This window comes from Rhipicephalus microplus, chromosome 8 (assembly GCF_043290135.1).
Source record: "Rhipicephalus microplus isolate Deutch F79 chromosome 8, USDA_Rmic, whole genome shotgun sequence".
NCBI lineage: Eukaryota > Metazoa > Arthropoda > Arachnida > Ixodida > Ixodidae > Rhipicephalus > Rhipicephalus microplus.
Genome location: NC_134707.1, coordinates 122,351,886 through 122,377,257, shown reverse-complemented (window position 1 = coordinate 122,377,257; position 25,372 = coordinate 122,351,886). Strand labels below are relative to the sequence as shown.

The 25,372-nt window shown below is 46.3% G+C and overlaps 1 protein-coding gene across 2 annotated transcripts in view; it reads right to left on the bottom strand.

Moving 5' to 3' along the window:
* LOC119164572 (growth arrest-specific protein 2) overlaps positions 1-25,372 on the bottom strand; it is a 230,169-nt gene that overhangs the window by 90,197 nt on the left and 114,600 nt on the right. The window contains exon 1 of one of the 2 annotated variants that reach the window (XM_075872540.1): positions 5,560-5,769. The exons of the other annotated variant lie outside the window; for it this stretch is intronic. Within the exon in view, the coding sequence (XP_075728655.1) occupies positions 5,560-5,629 (70 nt within the window). The 5' untranslated portion in view covers positions 5,630-5,769. Of the gene's footprint in view, positions 1-5,559; positions 5,770-25,372 lie in introns of those variants that run through there. 2 annotated transcript variants of the gene reach the window in all.

Genomic DNA, 25,372 nt, shown 5'->3' with positions numbered 1-25,372 from the left:
GGAACACGGGCTTCAGGCGTCTCGCATCCATCGAAATGCTGCTTCCGCAGCAGGGATTACATCCCTCAGGTTGAACAACCGAATGAATGAATGAATGAATGAATGAATGAATGAATAAGAAGAACGCTGGGACAACAATTCTTTGGTACGAAGCTGCCATACATTTAACTGACTGCGAAAGGGTGCGTCGAATTAGTGCGCCTGACCATCTTACAGGCCACGAAGAAGGAAACGCGCACACGAAACGCACAACGAGTCGCCCGTCGGGCAGCAGAAGCATGCGCAGTCTTCCGCACAGGCTCGCGCCTCCCGTCCACAGCACAGCGGCGCCTGGTCGAAGGGGTTGCGGGGGTCACCGGGGTCAACTGTGAGAAAGTTGTTCCGAATGGCTCTCTCTCTCTCTTAGGCTAGCTGGCGTGCGACGAGAGACGAAGGAATGAACGCACACAACTGGCGACCCCGCGCACTGGCCGACGCTAATGACCGTTGTTCGAGCAATGATTGCTAACGCGCCTCCTTCCTTCCCGAACGAAAGGCGGCCGCGCACTCCGCGCACTTCGCGGCACAACTGGGAGCGCTCGTCGTGCCCACGGTTCACCCGCGAATCGGAGCCCCCTAATCGAAACGCTGCAACCCCGCGAGTACACGCAGTGTTACGAACGCCTACGTGGCCGCGTTCAGCAAACATACCGAGACCGAGGTGGCGAAAGTTCACGCCCAACGAACGCCGTCCTTGCTACGTGAACCGTTTGTCCAAGCGAATCACTCCGAAGGCCGCGACACTTCGAATTACGACGATTATTAAAGCGAAAGCGTTACATGTCCGATCAGCCACGAAGATTTCGAGAATCGGCGAGGCGCGACGATACTTAGCGAGACCTGCCGAGATTACGCGACACCTCGCGATACATCCTGAGAACTTGTCGGGGGCATCAGCGCCACCATGAGAGATGAAAACAAGCCGAAATAATAATAATAATAATAATAATAATAATAATATGATTACGAACTTGGAGGGCTCCGGAAATTTCCGCCATCTCACCCAGTACACGGACCTCTACCATTACCCTTGCATCTAAATACGATCGCAGCGGCCGGCATCGAACCCGCGACCTTCTAGTCAGCAGCCGAGCACTGTAACAGCTGAACAACAAGGGCGGACAGAAAACTGCAGTAATTGAAGTCAGCCAAAAGGCGTGATGCTGAAGTGAACGCTTGTGCCTTTGGCGAACCGAGTCACATGACCTGGATGTTATACGACCCTATGAATGACGTCATCGCACCACATTGCCGCTTGGTCAAAGACAAACAAATCACAGAGGCCTTGCAAGACCACGTAGGTGCAGACAAAAATCGGAGCACTTCAGATCTCCGAGGCAACGCCAAACCACGTTACGTGAATGCTGCAAGCGTGCGCGGGTGAACGGGGAAGAATCAATACTATAGACTCGCAAGAAAAAGAAAAAGAAGAAGGTTTACACTTTTCAGTTCCTACTGCGCTCTTGTACTGCAAGTGCCTACTTGCATGAGTATTATTCCAGCAAAAATAATTTAACATAAAAAGTTTTTTATTTCCGCTGATTTCTCTCCAACCACTATACTAGCTGACCTGGACGAGTGAAAAACACTTATCCTACATGCATCTCCGTTTATAAGTAGACGTGTTCTTTTTTTGGGGGGTGGGGGGTGGAGTATAGATATTTAACACTGAAAATGTCTCACTAAATTACACAATCAATACTCGGCCGATACCCCTGAATGAGTATGAGCCATGTTTGCGGATACGTCATCTTCATCATCCTCCCCTTTCATTCGACTCAGGTAAATGCAGAAAGAACCATGCCACTTTCCAACAGTGGTACGAACTCCTCAATTAAGAATGCGCTGAAAGGCACCTGGTATTACAATGGTATTACGCTCAACAAACGACGAATTATTATACAAAAAAAAATCACTCCTGATTTAACAAAGCAAACTGCCATTGCAGGTTGGGGGCGGGGGGGGGGGTGCTGTATACGTATATGGCAACAAAAGGACACGCGATATGGCGTCAAGAATATCCGGTGTCATTGGTTAGATCATAGCCACCCATTTCATGTACTAATCAAGAGTAATCTGACTCTACGTATTGATTACAACCGCAATGTATTGGGTCATCACTTCATGCGATGCACGCAGATTACCTGAGCAAGGTGTAGGCACGCACCATCGCTTACGCCGCGTTATGAATGCGACCAAAGCCGGCAGCGAATAGAATCCGCGTTTTGACAGCAGGTCCCAACGCAGCAGTTACTGCAAAAGCCTAATGAACAATTTCGGTACGGTGTGTTCTAGTACGCGTGTATTTATTTCTAGCATACGCCTAATTCAGGTGCACAATCATCGGTTAATGCTGGAAGTTCACATCATTACTTAGTGATCTCAGCTGATGTACAGCGTTACCGGCGAAACTGAATAAAAAGCAAAAAAAATGTTTCGCATCATAATTCTTCCAAAAGATACAAAAGAAAGAATTCTGTGCACCATACAACGGCACCAAAACCTTTGAAGTACGTTCCGGGGGAGGGGGGGGGGATGGAACAAATATTTCTTGCAAAGCAGTCGCTATAGTTTGTTTCAAGTGACAAGTAAAGCAACTCATTGTTTCTTACTCACAGTGTGGAACACTTCCTTACAGTTGCACGTCGCCGCACGCCGAATGAATGCAAACAACCGAACAAAAAGTCAAGGCGCCGTTTAGAAAAGTATAAAAAATTACCGCATTTTGTCGAATGCAAGCATGACTTTAGGACCTGTGCTTTCCATCGTCGAGTAAGACAGAATATCCCAAAACAAAATGAGCAATCTAATGTACGGTGCTTGTCCTAAATATAACAAGTTGAGTTTGTAATTAGCTGTTTGGTACAGCTTATCACAGTGGAGCCAGCTTGCAGAGTTTTTTTTTTCTTTTTGCTTATATGCCTCGTCAAACGCGAAAATGAACCGTCAGTTTCAGAAAGAGTGATGCAAATATCGGCATCACACGGTGACATCACCCTATGAAGTCAGGATGACGTCACAGATCGCCATAATTTGTCACAAGATCACATAACGACGTTGCCATTTTCATAGACCCCACGTCGTACTGTTGCTTAATTAAATGTGGGCCGATGTCTGCACTGCTAAGAAATCACGTGAGATTCTAAAGGTTTGATAGGGACTGATGTGTACAAAGACCGGGACACAAGAGGGAACACCGATGCATAGACGAAGCGTTCCGTCTTGTGTGCCTGGCGTTTGTGAGCATTAATGCCTATCAAGATGAATCACCAGCATGCCCACCAAACCCTTCTAATGCGAAAAACATCCAATGCCTCTGATCCCGGAGGCAAGGTTTAAGGGGGGTGAAATGGGGCGGGACATGAATGCAGTCGGCTTGGAAGAAAAAGAACATAGCATCTTCCTTCCAGTCGTCTTACAGAAATGCATAAGGAACCATGTGACTAGTTTGTGCGTGCATACGTAAAGCACAATTATTCCATGAATAAATTGATAAATAATGCGTTTTATTTTCATGATTGACAACGCGTGGTTCACGTAAACCCTTGTCAATTTCGATACTACAAAAGTCCCATGCCTGAAGCACGCAATGAGCGCGCGTTAGACGCCATGCAGTCAAAAAGTAGTGTGCGAGGGGTTATTTAAGCAAACATGCCGAAGCGCGCACACACTGACACACGCTTGAGGGGGGTCGCTGCTTACGACACAGCAGACATGGTACACCACGCCGGAGGGCTTCACGTTTTCCACATACACGCACGCAGGCAGGAGGCGGACAAAAGAAGTGCCGCTCATCGAACCAAAGAAGCGGCTTCGAGACGCAGAAACATCGTTAGCGCCAGCCGCGCGTGCGGGTCGTGTGGTCCGCAGCAGCAGCCACGCAAATGGCGGAAGCCACTCCGCAGAGCACAGCCGTCGTCCTTTGCATTCGAACACTTGGCACAAAAGCGAAGGGGCGGGCTATTCGAAACGAGTCACGACTGCGGTTGAACCTTTCACTGAACAAAAACAGCCGCTGCTGCTGCTTTCCGAAAGCGACTGCGTGTACGGGCCTAAAAGAAAAGTCGCAGGAGGCAATCCGGCAGTTGGAATACAGAAGCGAGTGGGCCACACCGTTCTTTATTTCGGGCGTGTAGCGAGTGTGGACATCGGTTTACGCGACTGTGTCGGAAGTCGAGTGCAACAGGCTCCTACCAGAATGAGTTCAGGCGGGAAAAAGAAAGAAGAATGCAGTGTGGAAGTTATTTTCGCGCGCACGTAGCAGGCGACACTCACACAAATACGTACAACTGCGCTGCGCCGAGCTCCCGACCGGGTTGCAGAAATTAGGTGCCTTTTCTCATCTTCTAACCACTACCACCACAACTGGCGTCAAATGAAACGCGCACAGGGGAAGCCATCCGGTCATCACTACGGGCATGCGAACTGCTCTCAAACGGGACTGCTACACACATGTAAATGGCGATGACTTGTACCTGATATTACATAAACACAAACACACACGCGCGCACGCACTGGAAACGGTCGTAGAAGTGGTGTCCGGGGTTCGCTATCGCTGTGTTGAGCACAACGGTACCAATTCGGCATCAACAAACGAATCGATGCTCTAACAACTCACACGGCCCGTTATGTATTTCTGGAGGACGACTGGACGACAAAATTTATATTTCTGGTACGAATGCACGGCAGTATGGCCTGGATTTCCATCCAGGGTCTCATGTAGCACGATCCCTCAAGGATCGCAACACCCAAACCCGGGTTAAAGCCCGGGACAAAGCCAAGTTAAGGGCGAATCAGATAAAGGCAGAATAGTAGTTAGGCACATTTGAAATGGATCCGTGGGAGTAAACATGCAGCGCGAAGAACGAGCGCTCGTCCTTGTCAGTCCTCCATGCGTACTTCGCGGGAAAAAAGGCACCGATGCGTTCGCTCGCAGCAGCATAGAACCCGGCTGGTGCAGGAACGGACGAAGGTCATCCTAGATTCTACTTCGCAGCTGGTTGACGCTCTCAGCTTCTGCTGTTCGCGAAATTTGGGCGTTTCTTCTCCAACGATGCCAACCTTCCTCGTATGTTTTGAGTACGCCCCCACAGATGCGTTCAACCGATATCCCCCCCCCCCCCCCCCGGTTGGCCACGACATCTTCGAACACTCCCTTTGCTGTAGTAGCAGTTTGGACAAGAAGTGATGGTCCCCCAATCGGCGCGCACACATGCGCACCAGATGGCACTGCAAATCGCTCGCACACACGCCAGTTTTCTGAAGAAAACACACCCTTTGCGTCGGTGAAACCACAACCCACCACAGTATACCAGGGACTAAAAGCAGATAAAGACCCAATAAAGTACGCAGACGCACACTCCATCCTATAGCATCGGTAGATCATTGGACGCTGAAGTCAAAAGCTTGTGGTTTCGGATACGCGCAACGAATGAAGCTTCTTTTTGCACAATAAATTCCCATAAGTGTCGGTCCTAAGAATACACTAAGGTGTTAAAAACAACAAATAATACCTGTTACCTTTTCGTCGGTTCAATTTTCCACTTGTTGCACTGGTTGCCTTAAACAAACGAAAGAGGCCCTTCCACATTTCCCAGAACAAATGGACGCAAACTATGAAAACAAGCAAAAAAAAAAGGACACACACTGATTTTTAGACGTGTGTCATACGGGCACTTTTGCATGTTGAATGGCTGCAGCTACATTTAAACGTACGCAAGAAAGAAAGATACGCGAGGGCAGTGGTGACACTAAAAGCTGACATTTATTGAAATCCTCCGCTGAATATATAGCTGCGGCAAGCTACAGATAAAAAAAAACATGTGGTCAAAGATTACATAGACTAAGCAAGATTAAAAAGATTAGTGTCACAAGAACCCTGTTTCTTTCTTTTGTGCTTATGCGTTTGAATTTAGCTCCAACGACTCGACAAGCAAGATCACTAACTATAGGCTTAAATACGTGGCGCAAGGTTGACAAAGAGGAAAAAAAAGAACAGACAGAAAGAGCGCCAACTCACAACTAAGTTTATTTTCACAAAGCATTCATGACAGCCTAATGTGTACCAACTAGCCCAACATAACGTACTATTACACTAACTATAGCCCCGATGCAAACCATTCTAAGGGCACTTTTGATCGCCATCGGGCAGACCCGGATTAAGCACAGTTACACCGTTATATATAATCACGATCAGGTCAGATCAAGATCAAGACAATGAAAATCAGCGAATCGCGATCTGGATCACTGATCGCAATTTGGCTGTTGCCAGCGCCAAATTGGATCCGAACCACACTGTACCGTGTAGCAGCTACCAACTCGTTATCGTGATCAAAGTTCATTCGGATCAGCCCTGCTCGCGGTTATTAGTGCCTGTGTAACACTCGTGTTATACCTGTGTCACACGGTGTACCGCTCACAGAGATTAGGCCCGATTTGTATCAGATCTCTGAACAATGACTGTCTCCTTTCTGCAATTTTCTTAAATGGGACCACTTATGTTTCAAGAAGTTCAATTCGGATCAGGCCCGATAACGATCTAAAGTGACCGTGTGAGAACGGCAGAATAGCCACTTTCGCTAATAATCAGATTTGGGCTGTTTTTTTTTTTTTCCCCTGAGCCGCTTGTAAAATTTTCCAACCGCCTGTAGCCTTCTTCTTGGGCTCATTTGCGAGCGTATATAGATACTTTAGCGACCATCAGGTACCCCAATATACGCCTGTCGTTCACTAATGGCGTGTTTGTTAACTACTTTGAGAAGTGGAGCGCCGAGGTCAAGCAGAGCTGGGGGCAATACGTAGTAACCTGCACCATCCACCGACAAGTCTGTATCCAACCGATTGATTGATATGATTGATATGTGGGGTTTAACGTCCCAAAACCACCATATGATTATGAGAGACGCCGTAGTAGAGGGCTCCGGAAATTTCGACCACCTAGGGTTCTTTAACGTGCACCCAAATCTGAGCACACGGGTCAACAACATTCCCGCCTCCATCGGAAATGCAGCCGTCGCAGCCGGGATTCGATCCCGCGACCTGCGGGTCAGCAGCCGAGTACCTTAGCCACTAGACCACCGCGGCGGGGCTCCTGGAGACAATCTTAGAAAGTAAATATGTGCGTTCATTTATGAATAGCGCATAGTTTCGCTGTACAAGTTAGGTGATTTTAGAGCGATGTTTTTAATTAAGAGTGAAGATATTGCCAAGCGTGGGAAAATTAATGTTTCCTCTTTGTACAGGCTTGTGTGTGTGTGTGTGGGTGTGCGTGCGTGTGCGTGTGTGTGTTTGTGTGTGTGTTGCATCTTGCAAATCTGGACGCCGGTATTATGATGTCAAATGAGGTAAGGTTTAATAAATAAAAAAATTACACGCGGATAACTGAAGCAAAAGAAAACCGGTCGTTGTACCCACCTCTTTTTTTTTTTTACATACGTCTGTATATATAGTGTTCTGATGCAGTCAAAAATGCCAGACAAGAAACAAGGCCCACTCGTCTGAGATGCTGCCACATATGTATCGGCGTTTATCGACGAAAGGCTCTTATTGATTCTGATTGGGCTGCTGCGTGTCTAAACAATGAACGAAGACGGCAACATAAACAAAAAAAGAGGCGGATTACTGCCATCAATGCGAGGAAGAACGCAGAGAATAGCAAAAGCGTATAAGGAACGAGTGGACTTCTGAAGGAACGTAAACAAAAGGGCGTGCAAGCCGCAATCGTTCATATATTTACAAATTTAAGGTCGGTAGGCGAAGGCCAAGTTCAATCTTCCTGAAGAACGATATAAACAATAAGCAGTTGCGACACAATGCAAGCCCGGGGTCGCGTATATAGGTTGCGCTGCTGCGTCGTCAGTCATACCGGTAAGAGGAATATTAAACGTTGGAAAGACGGAAAGCTGCGCTTCTTCGGTCTCGTAAACAACGCGTACAAACACGGTACGCCAGTGCGGCCGATGTTATAACGAACAGGAGTGCCATTCAGATGGCTGTCCTACGCTCTCCGAAATTTCAACGCGATATACCTTTATAATTTCAGGACTACGACAAAGCGGGCGTTCTGAGCCAAAGGTCCATATTACCAGCGATTCTAGGCTAACTTCTTATCTCCGCAATTACAAAAACAATGAAGGACTCACAACACGCGAACAGGCGCGATGGTGATCAGAACTAAGGAAGTGCGGGTTATACAAACAAAGCACAAAATGACGTCACACAGACACTCGAGGAAATCACTGAAAGAGTTCAAACTGATAAATTATCATTTCCCAATTCTACTGTCTTTGATGTCACGATCCTTTAGAGAAGAAGACGTATAGGTGAAAGATATGTACTACAACTTCATGCCAGAACTGCAGTAGCGGAATTCAGGGTGAGTAAAGTTTTTGATGTGCTTTTTGTATTTGTATCTCAAAACGCTTAGGCTGAATAAAATGGTGCTCGTACATGCGTTCAGGACTTCCGCCAGGAGTCAGCAGCAATTGAACGGCTCCATCAAAACTCTTTATTATACTCAGCACGCGGGACGTCACGCCACCGTTTTCCAAATCACAAATGCAATGTCAAGCAGGTATGTTTATGACAGAAAAACAAAAGAAATTAAATAACTTGCCGCAAATCGCCGGGCTTCACTGCAAAGTACGTCGAAAGACGATAGCCTTTTGTGTGGATGCGCTGGGTAAGACACGGCGCCACCTGACAGTAATCGTTTAGAATGCAGAGCCAATGGTATGTGGTAGCATAAGGTCGTTGTAGCGAAACGCAGGAAACACCCGTTTTCTCGATTATAACGTAGTCGCATTGTGAGCGTAGCGTAATAAAGACTGCGGTTTATATATTATTGTTTTTTTCTAAATACAGAAACAAAGCAATTTACACGTATGCATTGATGTTGCACCTGATACATGCTTAATATATTTTTTTTGCTTGACAATGCTCACAAGTATAAACGCCGCCACCAGATCAAGATGGCTGGGCGTTGAGCAAGTGCCTAAACTTTCACCAGGTGCCAGAATTGTTGGACAGGAGGACAACAGACAGACAGACCAAAATTTCACCTTAGGTACCCCAAGATGACTATCGTCTTTGAAAAAATAAACACTGAGATCGTGCAGGTCAAGTGGAACGATGATTAACTAATTATTAAATGGTACGCGGAACTCCACCTAAATCAGAGCGATGTTGGCAGAGTTAAACTTAGATCGAAGTATGAATAAAAGGCAACACAATTACACAATTTGTATTACGAGCAATACTACATTATCTGTAGTTACTAAATTTCGGAATCAAAACTTCAACAGCCACTACAACGCTCAAACAACGCTAAATCAAACTGGACATTTTCGGAGACTGAAAAGAACCACCGTTGCGGCCAGCGATAGTCTTGGTAAAAAAAACTGCGCATCTGACTACGAGAAACGAAGACGAGAAAAAAACACAAAACAAACAAGGAGTGATGAAAGAAGTATTGAAAATTTGGCACACGGAGTTCATTACAAAAAAATAGTCGGGAAGGCCTCGCGATGACACTTCCCTTCTTCGTTTTTCTTCATACGTTATAAATGATTGTAGCAGCCGAGGTCAAACAATTTTTGCAGGAGGGAACAAAAAAAAAATTAAAATAAACGCCAGCAAGGACTGCCCGGCGCGCTCGAGGCACGGGGTTGGTTGCCCGAATTTTAACGGAGAAACCAAGATGGCGAACAGGAATGAACGATGGGGCGTTGTTGGTCCACTTCGGTAATTGTTTCCTAAAAGGAGAACTACGCGAAGAAGAGGAGCAGGAGGAGGAGAGAAAATAATTGCCAGAGCCCAGCGCGTGGCCACCACTTCCACTCTGGCCCAGTGAGAAGGAAATAAATACAAGCAAATGTAAAGACGAGACGCAGTTAGATAAGCCCCCTTGATTAACCCGGTCAAGTGCACGCGTTGTGCAGAGACAAGGCTTGGCGTGTGTACGCAGATTTATTCTGTACGCGCCCGCTTCGAGGTCATTGCGAGCAATTCTCGAGGATCCTTCGTCTATTCCAAGGTCGCTAAATCGCTTCAGTGCCTGCACATGTTGGGAGAGCCTGTGTTCAGGGTAGCATGCAAGGAAGGGGCACCGTACCCCCCCCCCCCTCTCCTTACTACTATAGTAATAGCGCCTATTCGTCGAGCGATACCCGAATCAACTCTTAAATGGTGATGTTGGAGAACATGAGGGTCCAAATACTTGAGCCTCCAAGACGATCATTTAAAGAAACAGCGATGTCGCTATAGAAGGTCGGCTACAATTTCCTCAGAACAATAGCTCCAAGTGGACGAGGTTTCAATCGATAAGGGCCCCACTCTCCACAGGTTGCATTCGAATATCCACGGTACGCCAGCCACTGGCACTCGGAATGCGGGGCGGCAGCTGACCACACGGTCCAACCCGTGCACTTGTCTTGAATGAGCCACCCACGAATGGCATGGGTGCGCCGGGGATGTCCCACTTACATACGGAACGCGCCGTACACAAAGGACCGATACGGTTGGGCCTGGCGGGGTGCACATGCTGCCGCTGTAACACCGGCTACGTATATAGCCCACGTAATTCAAGACCAGACGGGGCTCTTGCACTACTCCGCAGCGGTTAGTCGTCTATATCGTTACAAAAAGAAGAGGATGTTTCATGGGCTGAACGCTCGAACACGCAAGTAGCTGGTCGTGCTTGCTCTAGTTTGTTTTTTTTTTTTTTTGGCCTAAGTTTGTGTAGTGGCTGTGGTTTCTTTGTCTTTATTAGGTGTTCCTATAGTGCTTTTACAGCTAAGTAAGCGCTTTTAGCGCTAGAAAGTTCACTTAGATGCAGTTTTCTTCACCTGGACCAGGGGCTTGCCCCTGGTCTGCTTCACTTCCGCCACAGGAAATACCAGTGGATCAGTTTCTACGCAACGGCATTCCCGCAGTTCCTGTGGCCCTCGTCCCTAGCAATGACGGCTTCATTCGGATGAAGAATCCGAAAGTGGTCCAGGCGGAGCTCAGAGCTGCGACGTCTCACTTTCACAGCATCGCAGAGGTCCACCAGTTCAGCAGAGGTGGTATTCTATGTTTTTCATCTGATCAGCTCTGTGTTCAAGACCTATTGAAGTGCTCGAGTATCGCGACCAATCCGGTGAGCGCCTTTATTCCCCCGCATCTGGCATGTGTGAAAGGTATTGTTCGCGGTGTCGATGTTAACTTGACGCCGTCTGAGGTATTAGAGATGTTTGCCGTGACTGGTCCTATTTCCGTTTATAGGTGTGCACGACTAGTAGAGAAGCAGAAGACGCCGACTGAGTCGGTAATTGTAACCTTTGCTGGAGCGAATCTCCCAAGCGAAATCAAGGCGTGGCCACTAATATACAGAGTGGAACCGCTATCACCGCGAGCGCTCCAGTGTACGAAGTGTTGGCGATACCGTCACACTATTAAAAGATGCAGGTCAGAACTCAGATGCCGAGTGCGTGGTGACAACGACGAAACAAATTACTGCAAAGCAAAAGAAGAGAAATGTTGTCTCTGCAACGAACAACACTGTGCAGATAATCCTGATTGCTAAGCAAAGGCTCGAGAAACGCAAATTCTTGAAATTATAGGGCGTAGGCGCTGTTCTCGACGAGAAGCCCTAGCGGAAATACAGACTAGATCTCAGGGGTATGCCAGTGTTGCAGCACGACATCTCTCGGAAATAAATGGGTCGATTTCCCTGAATATAGCGGAGGCCATAAAAAAGGCTCTAGAAAAAGCTATGGAAAGACTGACTTCTAACCTTTGCGATTCTCTATCTCAAATTTTGGCTAACCAGATGACTCGCATATTTGGTACAGCGGGAGAGTCAGGCCTAGTATCCCAACATGTTGAGAGTTCACGACCAATAGCTGACGGTGAATCTGAAACTGCGCCATCGTACTATCAGCCCGCAGGAGCCTCAGCAATAGGCGTCCACAGCCAAAATGAGAAATTTGAAACCGCACCATCGTATTCTCCGTCTACAGCACCCTTTGCAGTAGATATACAGAGTGTAAGTGAGGACAAAGCTGCATATACAATAGATTCCGATGACATGGATTTGGACCCTAGGTCCCTGAAGAGATCAAGATCCCCTGTGTCAAGGAAAACTAACTCACCGAAACAAACAAAGAAAAAAAAGTATCTGAAGGAAAAGGAGAGCCTTTCAAAGAGGGATTTCTTGAAAGAAAGCATTCTAGAGAAAGCTATAGCGGAAGCAGCTCTTTCGAAACCATAGGGTCGCTTAAGATTCTCCATTGGAATTGCCGATCAATCCATTCTGCATCTACGGATTTGGTATACTTGACTTCTAAATTCGCTCCTGATATTATAGCATTACAAGAGACATGGCTATCTGTAGATAATTTGTTCCATTTAAATAACTTCCAATCTTTTCGATTAGACCGTCCATCGAGAGGTGGGGGTCTAGCTCTCTTTATTAGTAATAGAATTAGTATGAAAGTCAAATGCTCATACAAACATATGTCGCCAGAATGCGAAATTTTGGCAGTAGACATTACACTGCCCAACTGCACTCCTTTCACTTTAGTTAATATGTATTTTCCGTATGGAGTTCAAGACACACGAAGTTTGGATCTAGCTACAAAATCGTGGTGCAAAGACAAAGTTTTAGTTGGAGACTTTAATTCCCACCACTCGAGTTGGGGTTTCAGAACTGATCTTAGTGGGAAACGCTTGTGGGAGTGGACAATGGCCAATGACCTGACGTGCCTCAACGTCAGAACCCCCACATTTATTCGTAATCACACCAGGTCGGCCTTAGATTTAAGTTTTGTCAGTTCAGCTATTACTACTTCTTCTTGGAAAGCGCTGGACTGTGGCACCAACAGTGACCACTTACCGATAAGTTTTGAAATTTCTTGTCCGATAATTCCATCTTGTTCAAATGTAAGAGTATTTGTAAATTACACTAAATTTAGGAATGACCTGAAGTCAGCACTGGCTTTTCACTCGGAAGAGAGCGATGATAAAAAAGCACTGAAAATAAACGCAGTCATTAAACGATCCTACAAAAGAGCCGAATTTACTGTTGAATCCACAAAAAGAGTATATAGCCGTTGGTGGAATGATGAATGTACAAGAGAGCACCGACGACGTCAGGCAGCTTGGAAGCAGCTCTTACATAATCAATCCCCACAAAACTGGGCCGATTATAAATTCATTGCTGCGGGCTTTAAAAGAACGGTAGCTCAGGCTAAACAAGATTATGACAGAAGACATTATGAATACCTGTCGAAGCCTAAACATATGAAAGCACTGTTCCGATATATGAGAGCTCGGAAAATCTTGCCATCACCAGTTAATGTAGCTTGTGATAATCTGTCGGCACAAGAAATGACCACTACCTTAGAGGCAACCGGTAAAGGTCTGGAAAGCAGATTCACTTCAGTAGTGCCAAACAACTGGCACAAGTCTACGACAAAGTCTGACTATGAAGAAGTGACACAGACTGAAGTATCCAACGTGATTAAACATTTACCCTGTGCATCTCCTGGCCCAGATGGAATCACAGTGCCCATGATTAAAATTCTGTTCAATTGATCGCCTCGAGACGTCGCCAATGTTATTAACTACTCCTTAAAAAACTCATGGGTGCCGCAGGATTGGAGGATAGCAAAGGTGATTCCTATACTAAAAAATCCGGGTGGAGGATCAACAGTCGATAATATCAGACCAATCTCTCTAACATCTAACATGGTCAAACTAGTAGAGAGGGTCCTACATAGCCGAGTAAGTATCTGGATGGCAGACAATTTAGTAATAAAACCGAACCAAATCGGCTTTCGTAGTGATTTCTCAATTTGGTGTGCCCATGCTGATTTAGAGAGCCGAATACAGCTCGCGCGTAAAAGAAGGCAATACGCTGCTTTAGTAACGCTTGACATAGCCAAGGCGTATGACAGTGTGGAGCACTTCATATTGTTAAATACGCTAGAGAGATTGAACTTCCCACAATATTTTATTGAGTGGGTGGCATAATTCTTAAAATCAAGAGAATTCTACTGCGTCAAGGATGGATGTTCCTCATCTAGATTTAAACAAACGCGCGGAGTTCCCCAAGGAGCAGTCTTATCTCCAATGTTATTTAATGCTTTAATGAGCACAATTCCAACAGATCAAGAAGTTATTGTCTACATTTATGCTGATGACATCGCACTCTTTGTTGCTGACTGTGGTATTTACTCATTAAAACTTAAATTACAAAGATATATTAACATGTTAGAAATTTGGTTGCAGTCGATTTCGTTATCGTTAAATGTCAACAAAAGCGCGCTCATGGCGTTTTCGCTTGCAGAACCAATTTTAATTTCAATTCTATATAAACAGGAACCCATCCAGCAAGTAGACTCTATAAGATATTTGGGAATCATTTATAATGACAAACTTAACTGGAGTCCACACATAGAGTATATAACTACCAAAGCACAGCGGGCTTCAGGCTTACTACACAAGCTAAGTAACCGGAAATATGGGTTACGGAGGCACACCTTGATAACGTTGTACAAGATGTACATGCGCCCCATCATGGAATTCGGCTGCATATTATTCTCGCCCCGCCGCGGTGGTCTAGTGGCTAAGGTACTCGGCTGCTGACCCGCAGGTCGCGGGTTCAAATCCCGGCTGCGGCGGCTGCATTTCTGATGGAGGCGGAAATGTTGTAGGCCCGTGTACTCAGATTTGGGTGCACGTTAAAGAACCCCAGGTGGTCGAAATTTCCGGAGCCCTCCACTACGGCGTCTCTCATAATCATATGGTGGTTTTGGGACGTTAAACCCCACAAATCAATCAATCAATGCATATTATTCTCGGGTGGCCCTGCTTATAAAACGAAACCTCTAGTTGTCTTGGAGCGAGAAGCACTGCGAATGTGTCTGGGACTCCCTAGATTTGTGGCTATCAACGTACTGTACCAGGAAGCGCGCCTGCCTACACTACTTTGTCGATTTCGAATTTTGACCGTACAAGCATTTTTAAAATTTTATGGCTTACCGGCAAGAAGATCTCAATATGCTTTTATCGCAAACCCAGACGCCTTCTTTCTTGCTCATTGGCCACGGTTTCACACACCTCAGATAATGTTTGTACAAAAAAATCTACAAAGTATAAATGTGAACATTAGAAATGTAATTGAGACTAATGACTCGAATTGTCATGTTATTATTGAGTATGATGATATATTCCCCCAAAACGCCAAATTACAATCCCTCAAATTTTTAAATAACATATTATTAGATTACTTGGAGCATGCAAAAACTAAAAATATAATAGCCACAGATGCTTCCGTAAATAATCAAAAGGCAGGTGTAGGCATTGCCTCTGATTTGCTTGACTGGTCCTTTTCAGTGAGACTGCCTGATTTTACTCCAGTTTTTGAAGCGGAGCTCTTGGCGATTATTTTAGCTCTTCGAAAACTTCCATCAAATCAAAACAATGCAGTGATAATGACGGATTCTCTTTCAGTTTGTGCAGCTCTGACAGCTTCAGAGAACTCTCGAATTCTAAGCACATTCAAAACATTAGTACCGCCGCAGTTGAGACTCCTGAGATTACTATGGGTTCCGGGTCACTGTGGATTAAGATTAAATGAATTGGCCGATTCCTTAGCACGAGCCGCACTTGATGGGCCAGTTTTGTCCATACTGCCAGATGTTGAATATATCACGGCAATAAGATATCGAAAATCACCAATCTCCACTGATACGATAGAAAAAGTAACTACGTGGACAGACTATAACCACCTCATGTTTCCATGGCAACCCCACTGGAGTCAGTCCAGAAAGCTCGAAGTCTTAATTACTAAATTTCGATGTCGTGCCCCCCCCCCCCCCCCCAAAACCTGTATCTACACAGAGCTGGTCAGACAACATCACCCCTCTGCGCATTCTGCGGAGAAATGGAATCACTTGATCATTATTCTTTGTATTGTCGCCGCTACGAGATACTTAGAGAAAGGTTACTAGTTATGCCATTTCGGAAAATAGGCCTTAGATTGACGGCGGAAACGGCGCTAAGCTTTGGCGCCTCAGCTTTGGGACATTGCCACAGGGATGCTTTCAATGCCGTTTGCGATTATATTCAGGCAACCAAGCGTATACCTTTGTGATCTTCAATCAAAAAAAAATTATTTATTACTCCCAAGGGCAGAGTGAAGTAAACGCAGCTGAGTGGTAAACATAACACCTCAAATCTCAAAATTGCTCAACTTAATTTTTTTTCTTTTTCGTTTGCTCTTTTTATGTTGTTTTTATTTTTACATTAGTCTTATTATAATACCAATTCATTACACATAGTTAAAATGATCACAGAAAAACTGCACTACACTTTCTTGGCCAATCCCCCTGAGTGGGTATGAGCCAACCTCCCAGGAAAACAAAACAAAACAAAAACAAAACTGCAAGTAGTCGCTGCACATGCAAGATGATTATGAGTACGCATTCGTTGTATTGTTACCACTCTGAAGACAGCTGTGTTTATATCCTAGTGCACTCAACTCATTACTCTGTTTAATCTTGGAACCAATGCAGATCGATATGCACTAGTGCCTTCTGTACTATAAATGCTTGTTGGTGTGTTTGTTATGCTTTGCTGTCAGTGTGACACGACATAGTAAGGCGTTTACTCAGCCCTCAGACGTGTCAACCAAGACAAATTGTAGCAATTTCACCTCGAATAAATCAATCAAAAATAAAAAAAAACATAGCTGTAGCAGGCACTTTCTTACCACAGCAAACACAGGGTCCGAGGCAGCAAGTGAATCGGACGACATGGGGTGAACGTCGTGTGATGTTGCGAGCGGAGGAGGACCACGGTGACGGTACACATATAGTGGCGGACTGGGGAGACTTCAGGTGGGTACTTTGCAGTGGGCAAGTGTACCCAACGTTTATAGATCTATAAACGTTGGGTGTACCCGGGTGGGGTCGGTAGCGTCACGCATTGCAAGTACACGCTACCTGTACATATATGTATACACAGGCGCTGGTGAATGTATACGCCGCGCCCGCATTCAGTCCAATGAAAGCGGTAGCTCACCTATAACTGTGTGTACGCGTGGATTGTCTTCTATTGAGCATGTTCCTCACCAAACAAAATGGCTGCCCCGATACACACATATGCAACACCAAGACTAATGTATACAAAGGGATCACGAAGTATCGTCCTATTGCAGCATACACACCTCGAACGAACTTGCAGCAAGAACCCTCCGTTCAGGTCTCCGCCGCGAGAAACTAGCGAGAGCAGGGACATCTCCGACTCCCGGCAGGACGAACGTCGGCGACAAGGGGGAGAAGACAGGGCGCGGGAACTTCAGATATGCGTGTACGCGAGAATACGTCCGCGTGCCAGAAGAAGTGTACACACAAAAGGGCCGAGCAACCGAGGTCCCGTGGACGTATTGCGTAGATAGTGTCGAAATGGTTCCAGTGCGCTCGACAAAGGCGGGGCGAAGTGTCGATGGCATTGAAATTGCAAGGAACGAACTGCGAAAGACCAGTTTAGGTACGGGACATTCCACGCTTTTGTGTTGCGACGTTTGTGTTACTCAACACTTGAATTATTGATGTGGAACCTCATACCTGCGATACTCAGGGGGATTACTCATAAAGACTTGTTATCCAAAAATCACCTCATCCAAAACACAGCCAAAAAAGATGACAAGCTGCACATACTTGGCACACAACTCGCTATTATTACAGAACTTGAAAACAGCCCGCCCTTCTGAGCTGATCTTGCTGTTTTGTGATGTCTCGCTAGAAGCCTTTTTTTTTTTTTCGGAAATCGTATAGGAACGAGTAGCTGTTCCATCACATAACGGCATGCTCACCTGCTACAGGACTACGAAACGCGTCGTAAGCTTGAAGTGCATATTTAGGATGGTTGCTGGCAGAACATCACTGGTTCGGTCTCCCGACTCTTTATATACAGTAGTTATCTGTGACATCTTTAACAGCAACATTCGCTATCATGTTATAACCACTGCCGCACGTTGCCAGTTGATAGTAGTGCAAGTTGACAGCAGGGTAAGTTTCTCAGAATGTGTGAGTGGGTTGTTGCTCGCAAAGTTTTTTTCGAACTGTTAGTTCGCGGCAGATGCGAGACCATGGCGCCGACGCCACATGGGCCCGTCGGGAGAAGTGGCTGAAGAGCCGCGGCGGGTTTTCCTGAATTGTTTCTATAGAGACTTTGTGTCGGGGAAGTAAACCACCACAGCAGATTCTCGGGACGGTCAGGCGAGCCCCGCGTTCCGGGCCATGTGGCCGAACGGGTGTATTGGGTTAAGTCCGTCGGCGGTAAATAGTAAACGCGGGTGATGCTGCCGAAGGAGAGCGTCCCGTGATTTTCTTTTCTTCTTGCTGGTCCGCCGCGGTGGGGCGGTGGTCGGGGCTCGGCTGGAAACCCGAAAGTGGCAGGTTCGATTCTGGCTTCGACGGTGGCATGTCGATGGAAGCGAAATGGTAGAGGCATGGGTGCTCTGCGTTGTCAGTGTACGTTAAAGAACACTACATGGTCTCATTTCCCGGAGCCCTCCACGGCGTCTCTCATATAGAATAATATCTTCGTTTTGGAACATAAAAGCCCAATTAAAATTAAAGTGTCACCTTTCTGACAACAATGATAGGGTGAACGTGCTTTGTTTGCATGGTTGTTGCACAGTTGTAAGACGGATCAATAAGAGTTTGCCAGGCGGCGGCCCCATCGGACGGTTGCGTCGAATAAAGGCTGCCTTCAACCCATACAGACTCGTCATTCGCGTTGCCATCGTGAACTTGGATCACCAAGATGTTGTCACCAACAGCCAAAACATAGCTGTACTCAGCCGAGCGATTGAAAACGTGTACCATGCACGTGGGCTCGCATGAACGACGTTTCACCACTATGCGGTTAAACACCACACAGTCGAGCAAACATGCTTAGACAACGCGCGTTGTCTAAGAACTGCAGCAGAAGGCCCATAGCTTACCAGGGTTGACTGAGTGATGCAACGTTTTCAGCTCGTGTATAACTTCGTAAATAAGAATAAGAAGGTTTTGAGACCCACTGGGTCGCTAGCTTCTTCAGGGGGATGACTTAGTTGTGATCATTTTGCGCAACCAGACATATTTCTGTCAAACAAAACAAATACGTTTACTTAAATGCCTCATATAGTTATTTGAACTGTGCGATAGCGCGAAAAACGAGGAAGAAGAAATAACGACAACGCGAGCGCTGTGTTTTCATTGTCTGGAACCGTTAGCAAAGCTGAAGGTTCATCATCATCATCATCGTCTGGTCATCATGTTGTAGTTTGTTCTTTCTTAGTATTCAATTTACGCGCTTGCTGTCATTCGCTTCAAACTGTGCAACATCAACGAACCCAACGTCGTATCTTTTTGTACTTTATAAATGGCCGCATCCGTTATTAACACAGCAGAAAGGAGGCGACGACTGTTAAACACGAGAGCGGAGCGGAGAAAGCGAGGTAAATTTGGAGCCACGTACGTGCACCCGTTCCCATTCGTTTTCTGCGCGCGCCGCGAACGGGATGCGATGCTTGGCATTCGCCTGAAAAGATCAGGATGACTGATCACTAAATAGGCGAGGATGCATGGTACACGCTTAAATTCAGCTACGGACACGATGCCAACAGGCCTTGTGTGTCATTAAAAGCCGCATAGCGAACGCTCAAGCTGGTCTTCCATTGTGATGCAGGAGAAAATTTCACGAAAGATAGCACGTGTGCGTGAATGACGGAATGGCGCTCCCCACCTTTATATAGCCGCTATTTTTAAGGATCGTGCTTAATCACTTTAGTAGAACTTGTTGGCCTAGTTGGTACATGGAACAAGAAAGTTAGCCGACGCAAACCACCGCATAAGAAAAGCGGAGACGGTCAGACGTTCGAAAGGCCAGACGTTGGTGTCAGACGTTCAGGTCCAGGTCTCTTGTTTGTCACAGTGCATGCAAGTTGTACGCATGCATAGCAGCGCCTGTTTCAAACGCCTCAGGCGCAGATCAAACGCGAATAATGCGTCCGTGTTTATGCATTCACCACTCCCATGAACAGGTGTTGACAGCATCTCGCGAACGTTGCTACACCGCTGTTACGCAGCATGCATGTGGTGTTGATTGCGAACAAATCCTTGCATGTGCACAGGCGCCCACCAATATATACACTGCCACCGCTCTGACGGTCGTCGACTGAAACGGCCACCGTCAGCATGATTCGACGGCACCGTTCACGGCGTCATGGGGATACAGCGTACGCTACTCATTCTTTTTTTAGACGGCAATCTAACATATATGCATGCTATATTCAGATTGCCGTTTTACATGTAACGGCAAAATATACGTGTACAAATCTATTTCTTTTTCTTTTTTGCTAGAGAGTATAACGAACTACTTAATTACGAAAAAAACATTTTCGTTTGGTCCCATAACAGTATGAACACGTAGTGAGAAACAGAAGAAACGAATTTCGGTGGAGTGTGCTGCATGACACCGCTAATTAAGTTCTCTACTAATGACGGTACGTTGCATATTTAACGAGGCAGCAATTACACTTCGCGGCTTTTGAGAAAGTTCTTCAGGGCCAGAACGGCCCTGCAAACTGGAGCGAACCTAAAATTCGGGAGGCAACCTTAATCCTTATTTCTGTGTCCAGTCAACTCCTCCTCACACAAGCCCGTCCTCCTCAAAAACCACAAGAGAGTTTTCAATACTTTGCGGGCCGTCGAGAGATGTAGAAAGTTTTATGATTGCACCTGCACAGAAAGTGGCCGTCGATGCAGTCGCTGCATTGCGTTGGCAAGTATACTTGTCTTCTCAAGGCAAAAGGAGAACAGCTGAGGCGCCGTTCTACACGTTGCAGCAAATTTTCAATGTCTTGCCTTTCTTTTTAAAAAGTGAAGAAGCGATCCTAAGGAACTTGTGTGCAGCCACGTCGGCCAGACGGTCATGTCCCCACACGTCACCACTGTCCGTCGTGAGACACCGTGCACAATGACGCTGGTGACGACGGGGAACTAGCGCATTCCAGACCACGTGTTCCCTTTCGGCCATGGTAAAAAACGATCATGAAAGTGTTTTCACCCGCGAAAGGCCCTAGCTCAGTTGGCCCTCACGACGCCCAATAAAACAAAATTGTATATAATGTACACGCGTGTTCTCACTAATTTGCATGTTAGAGTAGGCAATGTACGGGGTTACCCTAATGATTTCCGGAGCTTCGCCAACTCGTCATCATTCACTTCGTGAGTGTGCTGAGATTTCTACCCCTTCTCTCCTCTTTCTTTCTCGTATTTATATTCCCCTTTTGCAATCTCCCAGTGTAGGGTAGCCGACAGGAAGTATTTCTGGTTATCATCCCCGTTTTCTCGCTCTCTGTTCGCTCCCGCTCAGAAGCAGCTTCGCCTCATTTATACCGACTAGGAATTAAGTAGGTCCTTGCAGGCGCCATCAGAACAGGTGACGTCATGGCGGGTGGTGCGCTAACTTCAGGGTGACATCAACAGCCAAATTTTCCTTTTTGCGTATTCTCTCACTTACCAATCGTCTTCTCACCAATGGCGCGATGTTTTTGGTAGCCTTAAAGAGGAATTTACTAGCACGAGAAATATTGTCTGGGTTTTCAGTGTCCCTTCAAGCAACAGCGTAACAAAAAAGCACAAATGCAAAAGGAGAATGGGAATAAAAGGTGAGCGTCACAATATTCACTTATTACCCTCTACTCGTAGAAAGCTACGCATCATATGCGTACATAGTAAGATTAGTCTTTATGCCCCAGCGGTGCACCAACCTTGCAGTATTGTGTAGGCAGTAAATACGGGCCTTCCAGCTGCCGTTTTTCGTGAATATCGTTGCGATGACGTACCATATCTACAGCCTGCCGTGCTGTAACGGCACCGACCTGGCGAAATTTATGCCTGCACCGATGAAGCCGTGATCACGGTTCTCGGCATGCTTATGCGACAGTCACGGTTCCAATGGCGGCCGCGGCAGCCACATTTTAGTCGAGGCGAAAAGCTAAAAACCCGCGTACAGTGCAATGGCATTGCACGTTGAAGAACACGAGATGGCCTAAATCTCCGGAGCCCTGCTGTACAGCATCTCGCATAATCATGTCATGGTTCTGCGACGTAAAACCCAAGATACTCTTGTGGCGAAATGTTGAAATGGAGGCAACGATCTGATGTAAAAATATTTTCTGTACATTATTCTGAAGCAGTAGATAGGGCTGTGCACCTGCCAAGCCTTCTAAAGCCGCCCTGCCGCGGTGGTCTAGTGGCTGGTACTCGGCTGCTGACCCGCCGGTCGCGGGTTTGAATCCCGGCTGCGGCGGCTGCTTACGATGGAGGCGGAAATGTTGTGGGCCCGTGTGCTCAAATTTGGGAGCACGTGAAAGAACCCCAAGTGGTCGAAATTTCCGGGGCCCTCCACTACGGCGTCTCTCATAATCATATGGTGGTTTTGGGACCCCACATATCAAAGCCTTCTAAAGCCGTGTCTAGCCTTACACATTCTCCTGACACACAAATGTAGATTCGTGTTGATATTTTAACATCCACTTTATAGGTTCTCTTAACCATGCCACACCCACCAAACTAAATTAAAAAACGGCTTCACTGCCAAGAGGCCCTTTTATATGCCAAAACTGACTTGGTGTTTCGCTTTTAGCGTCTCCTAAACGTGCGAACCTAGGAGTATAGCATTTATGTTTGACCATTGCCCCTAGTTTGCATGGGACGGCAGCGGCCGACCCTGCAAGGCTTCCCGCAACGCTCATTTCTCAGCTCTTTTTTAAACACGCTGGTCACACCCACAACTTTCACAGAACAACGGGCCGCTTTACCAGATGCAAAATAGACGCGCGCAACAAAACGCGAATTTGAATACCATCCGGAAAGCAACAGCGCTTTCGGTGCGCCTCGAGAACAATTTGCTACAGAAGATGGAAAGTGTACGATAACAAAACAAGATTATACAATGAAAGAGTGACAAAAAGAAACCGGCGGCGGGGCATAAGACGAAATCGCGGGCCTCTCATGCGTGCACTCACGAACGCTGGGACAGTACACTCGGAGAATACGAAACTGCCCCGAAATGTCGGCCAGCGTGCCCAACAATGGCGCCCGTATACAGGCAGGAGTAAGGCGCCATTGTTGTACCGCGGTGACCGAGCTCTTCAAAAGAGGGCGGGTGCCGGTATTCGTTAGCCTTGCTCGCTATTTATGCGGAAGGAAACTACTACCACGAGAAAAATATTCACCACAGTTTAACATAACGTAAACAATCAAAGGCCGAATACCTGGAGAACACGTTTGTATGACTGACACACGGAATACAAACGATATGACTTTAGAAAAACAACAGTTGACATTTATTAACAAATTTAACTATTCTCATTACTAACTTTTGCCAAATATGTCGCCAACGTACTTGATAAGGATAAAGCATGAGATGCCCCCATAAACACCAAAAGTGGCCGTAGCCGGCGCCGATATGAATGATGCAAAAATAATGATCACGCGTGATGACATTCCCCTATGACGTCATTATGATGCAACACATCAACAGAAGTTTTCTAACATAACCATATGACGTTACCGTTACGTCAAGTCGCCACTTTGTGAAAAGTCTACCGATCCCAGGGGCCACGTACGTGGCACACAGAAAGCCCACGACGCCCCGATTCCCGAAGTCAATGGAAAACCATGAAGTGTTCAGAAAGTTGCCGGTGTAAGGTCAATGCAATCGACTGCGAAGACAACGAACAAGATGAAGGCTAGCGCTTTCGAGTCGTCACAGGCCAATGCTTAAAAGGCCATGCATGCGGGGTCCTTTTTTTCTATCTTTCTTTCTTTTTCATGCAATCATGTGCTTGATCGTTATATTTCGTGTTCTTACAAATTCTTTCTTCTGTGAGCGCATTGGCTTGTAAGTGGGCAGTCTCACTCACGAGTATAAACCACGTCTCGAGGTTAGAACCGCCACCAACACCATTATAATAACGACAATAGCGTGAGTGGTCAGTTAAGCGCATCCATACACTTCGTCCTTGCAGCGCGTTCATTGTGTAAGGTCCTTCAATGTCCAGCCGGCGACAATACCGCGCACTTGTACGTTTCTGAAGAGCACTGAAATTGACTTTGGCGTTTCTCAAAGAATACTACAAAAAACATCAACCACTCAATCAAAGAAACATGAAATTCCCAACGGCCGGAAAGGCAAGAGGCACATTGTAGTGGAGGAAATGAATCTGGATACCTTCTACGAGAACCAACTTCACCATTCAAGTTTTCATTTCTTTTTTGCACAAACGTTCGTAGCAAGAAGTGAAACGTAGAGTACCTATACGCTGGTGGTTTCTGCCCTTGACCATCGTTGAACGCCTTGCTTCTTCACACAGGCGCAAAAACATGATGGCCAAGTCTACTTGCCTCAAACAAAAAGAAAAAAAATATCATATGTACAGAGGATCCAGACTTTGTTCCATCGTACACTGCCCTACTGTGCCGGAAGCTTTATTTTGCCTTCGTCAAGCCAAACCTTACCGGTACACGCACTTTCACTAATGTTTTGGGGACTGACGTGAGTACCAAGGATCTATGAAGAAAGAGTTAAAAAAAGCTAAGCAGTCGAAAGGATCGAGGCGTGCGACCGTGACTAAGAAGAAGCAATAGAGAGTGATCGTACAGACAGCGATACGTTGGTGGGAAGCCTGGAGCGTTAAAATAGAATCCCCAAGGTGGTTCCAAACGACTCACACGGCTAGCGCTTCACAAAGTGCGAGCCGTTTAAGCGATAGTCGAACAACACTACGATCTGTTCAGCGTTGTACACCCGAATGGAAACAGAACAGTGGCCTATCCCAGACGTTCATTGTCTAGCGGCTGGCTGGCGACGTAGTAATGGTTTTGATACAGCGAGTGTACAGTGCAAAACGAATGTACGAGAGCCAGAACGGACAACAGATGGGGCCCGCGGGGTAAGTTCACGCCTCGGCTGTATAGAGGACGATCTGCGCGGGAGGTCCACGAGACGGTTTTCAAAAGACGTCCGACAGACGTCCTTCCTCGTCCCTTTTAACTCCGGAGGCTGGCCGCACCGCGGCAGCGTATATAAGTGCCAGGCGTTTAACGCACTATACGCTCGAATAAGGAAGTGGTTCTAGTGCGAGTGGACGTTAAACGTAACGACATTGGCCTTCAAGCACGTGCTGAGAGAAAGAAAGAAAGAAAGAAAGAAAGAATGAAAGAAAGAAAGAAATAAAGAAACGGTTGGTATATAGCTTGTTCAAAATGAGTAGTCATAAATGTAT